The sequence below is a fragment of the Durio zibethinus genome, chromosome 24 (genome assembly GCF_047325235.1).
Source record: "Durio zibethinus cultivar Kanyao isolate XHJ-2024 chromosome 24, ASM4732523v1, whole genome shotgun sequence".
Taxonomy (NCBI): Eukaryota; Viridiplantae; Streptophyta; class Magnoliopsida; order Malvales; family Malvaceae; genus Durio; species Durio zibethinus.
Genome location: NC_143185.1, coordinates 9063030 through 9067510, shown reverse-complemented (window position 1 = coordinate 9067510; position 4481 = coordinate 9063030). Strand labels below are relative to the sequence as shown.

The following is a 4481-nucleotide window of genomic DNA, read 5'->3' as shown; positions in this document are numbered from 1 at the left end:
TTAAAAACTGATGAATCAAATATAAGGTGTGAAAATTGCTCCCCAACCATCCCCTTTTCAAGTGTTAAAAAAATCTGATACAAATAGGACTGACTGGTTATAAGTTCTTATTGTTCTATATAACTATGAGCTGCATACATAAAAAATGCTATTACGGAGGGAGTCAGCATTACGTTAACTAGGATCATTTTTGCTGCATTTGTTTCCTTAAGTTTCCAAGTGGGCCATAACCTTTCTCCTTTACCTCTTCTCTACAGTTACAACTACTAGTATTAAAATTTATGCCACATTGAAGACATATGCCTTTGCATCTTGGATCACATACTGCATTAATCGTAATTTCCAAATGCACCAGGTCTCTTATGTGTTTTGAAATATCTATTTCCTTTTCTTCAGGAGGAAAATAAAGCCTATCATCGCAATCGATTGACGCATCATCATCTTCCTCCACCTCTTGGTTACTTCCATACAAAGATTTATACCTTTCCTCAAAGGTTGCTCCCATATCAATAATTTCAGGTTCTTCAATGGGCTCTTCACTAAGTAGAAGTGAGAAATTGGAGAAAACACACTCAGCAGCTGGCTCACCACACCTTCAACATAAAGTTAAATGCAGTGTCAATTAGACCGAGGCGTAAAAAGGTAAGTAGAGGTAAATTTTAGGCAGTATAACTATTACAAAAGAGTTCCTTGGGCCAATGCAGTGTCAGACAGATTTCTTCCTGAAAATGACCAGTGGATGTAATTCACAATGCATGAACTAAAGGGGCATTTGAGTGACACAAAGAAGTCAGAAATCCTAATAAGTGATATCAACCGCACTGGTAAAAATATTAAAAATAAAAAATAAAACTTTTACACCTTTATTTATACACCACTGGGCATCTTTCCATATTTAACATCTGAGCATTCAGGGTAAGTAAATATCATTTTAGTTGAAACAAACTGATAGAAATTTTTGTCAAGGCACCTACTGCATCTTCTTTTCATCTTGCCACATTTAACATTTAAACTTTCAGGCTAAATAAATATCATTTAATTAGGCATGAACCTGAAAACCATGTCAAAGGCCTGACTTCATCTTCTTCTCATCTACTTCATATAGATTCTTATTTCCATCTCTTTTCTCTTCTGCAAAGCTATTATTCTCCTTTCCTGCACATGACATGTCTTAGATTTTTCTTCTTTGATATAGGGTTCTTGATTTTCTCAATCAGTTCTCTCAATCTTCCAATAAATTTGATTATGTCATCAAATCCCGTTTGACACATAAGATTTCATCTCAATATTATTAAGCAATGTTTAGACCTAGATATTTCTGATTTTTTTTCTTTTCCAATTAATTTGCCACTGATTCTTGGTTAAATGTTTCGATTTTCTCAACTAACTCTCATTGTGTTTCACAAACATGCCAATTTGTCTTACTATTGTTATTACAATAACTGAGATTTTTATCACTAGTAATCAAACCATTCCATAGCCATTACCTGCTCTTGAGGAAAACCTCCTTCAATCAACCAGAACACTTATATACATTACCTGTTCAAATCATTCCATAGTCATTGCCTGTTCTTGAGGAAAACCTCCTTCAACCAACCAGAAATACTTATAGACATTGGATGTTGTTAAATATCTAATCTGAGATATACAATCACATAAATGCTTTAGAAACATCTGATAAAATTTGGCAAGAATGGGAGCTTCTATTACTTTTATCTATGAACTAACAAACACATTCTATCTCATACATAACCAGAAATGTCTTTCACACATTACAAAGTAACAACAGATTAGATTGGGGAATAGTTTTTGACACCTATTGTGCTATCTAATGATACTTAAATTTGAATCAGTGCAAATGCATGCAAACTATTTTTACCAAAACTGTAAATTGCAGGCAACAAAGCAAACCCCAGTCTTGTTAAGTGATGAAAGCTACAAAAATTACACCGGTTTCCATGAGAAACAAAAAGGGGAAGAGAACAGATAGCTATGAATAAAAATATATTAAAACAAAAAAAAAAAAAAGAGGCGTTTTAACAATCAAAGTTCAAATAGTAAAATTAAACAAGAAATGGAAAATCCATTAATAACAAAGAGCAAGTCCAAAATTGATTGGCTAACTTAATGAAAAATCAGAGCATGAACGATTGAAATTAATTGGGGAAAGAAAAATACCTATTACAACCGAGAGTGATGACAGTTTTAATGATCCCATCGAGCCTCATCTTTCGCTTCTTCCTTGTCGCATCTATGGAGATCTGAACAGGGGTTCCATTAGGATAATCTTTCACATCTTTTGTGACCCGTAATCCCATCACTGAAGCCCTAGATTTGGAGATATCACTTGAAAGTTTTCCTAATCCAAGCCTCTCTAAGGTTGTGCAATACTCCATATGAGTAACAGAAGGGTTTCTCCTGTATATAACCGCCCCTTCCCATGGTGACCCCATGTCTTCAACATCCTCTTCATCTTCCCAATCAAAAGTTACTGTGTTGTCCTCGGTGAAAGACTGACTATTTTGGTTGATAGAATCTCTAACAGGCTTCAAAACATTCTGTGACTTCTTTCTAAAAATTTTATGGTTATTTAGGGTAGGAAATTTGGAATGAACAACAAACGAACACAACGGAATTGATAAAGCATGTTGCCCAAATTTCACATCACATACTCTGAATGGACTAAAAATTGAGGAAAAAGTTACTGAGGATGATGATATTACAAGAGACATTTAGGTTCCTTATATCTACCTAACGGTATAGAAAAATTTGAAGGTTTTTGGATATAGCGAGAAACGAAGGGGCCAAGCAATAAACGGAGTACTTATAAAAACGCCGGTATGCAAAAAAAAGTTGTGCACACGTTTAAGATAATAAATAAATAAATAAAAAGTTAAATATAAAAATGACTCTATATTATATATATTTTTATCAATTTATTATTTAAAAAATAAAATTTTATATTTTATATTTCAAATTTTATTTTGTCATTTATTTTGTATTTAAATTAACATTATCAATTAATTAATTGATGTGATATAAATATTTAATAAAATACGATATTTATTAAAAAATTCAATCAACATCATATTATTAATTATCGTATTAATATTAAATTTTTTTAAATTTAAAAATTATTTTAAAATAATATTTTAAAAAGTTCAATCGTTGATTAATTGGATCTATTATCAAATCAATATTTCAAAGAAGTTCAATCATTGATTAATGGGATCAATTATCAAATCAATAAAGATATTTAAAAAATATAAATATTTCAAAAAGTTAATTTATTATGTGATAAATAATAAAATTTTATTGTAAATAATTTTATATTTTAAAAAATTAAAATATATAATCTAATCTAATAAATATGAAAATATTTAAAAATATATATAATTTAACGTACAAAATAAATTTAAAATTCAAATTTTTAATTCAAACTGTCAAAATATCAGTTAAATAACTCAATTATATTAATTTAAAAAATCAAATAAAAACAAATATTTTAAAGAACTGAAAAACGCAAAAAAAAAAATTTATCAAAAATGAAAAGAAAAAGAGAAAGTGACTATTTTTTTAAAGTTAATTTTCAACATGCATAAAATGTAAGAGAGGCAACACGATTTTATTTAGATCTTAGCATTTATATTTTTTATTTGACTTTAAAATATATTATTTTAGTTAAATAATACAATAACCCATAATTTGAATGATAAAAACTAAATAAATCATAATTTTTAAAGTCATTTTATTAGTCTTGAAAAAAAAAAGCAAATTTAAAACTCAATCGGTTTAATAAAAAACCAATTGATTCATCGGTTTATTAATTGGTTCGTTGGTTCAATATGGTTTGAAAGAATTATTTGTAAGTTTGGTCTCATAAGAGAATCGGACCAATTTAAGTGCTGGATCATTGGTTCAACCATTTCGACTAGTAGTTTGTTCAATTTTGATAACTATGATCTAAGCACTCCAACTTTAAAAAAAGAATTATATAAAATAAATATTCCAAATCAAAATATATAATTTTTATTCAAATCATGACACATAATTATATTATTAGAAAAAATTAATCATTTATTACACATTATATATATATGATGTAATAAATAATTAATTTTTTTAATAATATAATTATACATCATATTGATTTAAAATAATTGTTTCCTACAATCCTTTCTTCCAACATTGTTGCTATATCTCATGCTTTCTCCTTAACTTTGGTTGCTTTTTGTTTTTTATTTTTCACTAAAAAGTAAAACAATTGAAAATAAAAAATATATATTTTTAGTCACACTTTTTTAATTTTTAAAATTTTTTTTATAAATCATTATTAATTGAGATTTGAAAAAAAAAAAAAAAAACAAAAGCACTCTTTCGAATAAAATAGTTTTCCGGTACATATTTGTTCTAATAAAAAAAGTATATATTAGGTAAAGTTCAATTTTATTAAATATTTAAAATAATTAAAATAAAAAATT

The 4481-nt window shown here is 27.8% G+C and overlaps 1 protein-coding gene across 1 annotated transcript; it reads right to left on the bottom strand.

The window, feature by feature from the left end:
* LOC111316851 (BTB/POZ domain protein, putative (DUF177)) lies at nt 1–2822 on the bottom strand. Its single transcript, XM_022919035.2, has 2 exons — nt 2179–2822; nt 1–593 (listed from the first exon to the last, which is right to left on the bottom strand). The coding sequence occupies exons 1-2, from the start codon at nt 2730–2732 to the stop codon at nt 185–187; spliced, it is 963 nt and encodes a 320-aa protein (XP_022774770.2). The 5' UTR covers nt 2733–2822; the 3' UTR covers nt 1–184.
* Between the last annotated feature and the right edge of the window lie 1659 nt (nt 2823–4481).

Bases quoted from the DNA above. Each gene is read 5' to 3' on its own strand.
- LOC111316851 (XM_022919035.2), bottom strand. From the start codon at position 2,732: ATGTCTCTTGTAATATCATCATCCTCAGTAACTTTTTCCTCAATTTTT. The intron at 594-2,178 runs GTATTTTTCTTT...TTTATGTTGAAG, and splicing joins ATCACTCTCGGTTGTAATAG to GTGTGGTGAGCCAGCTGCTG.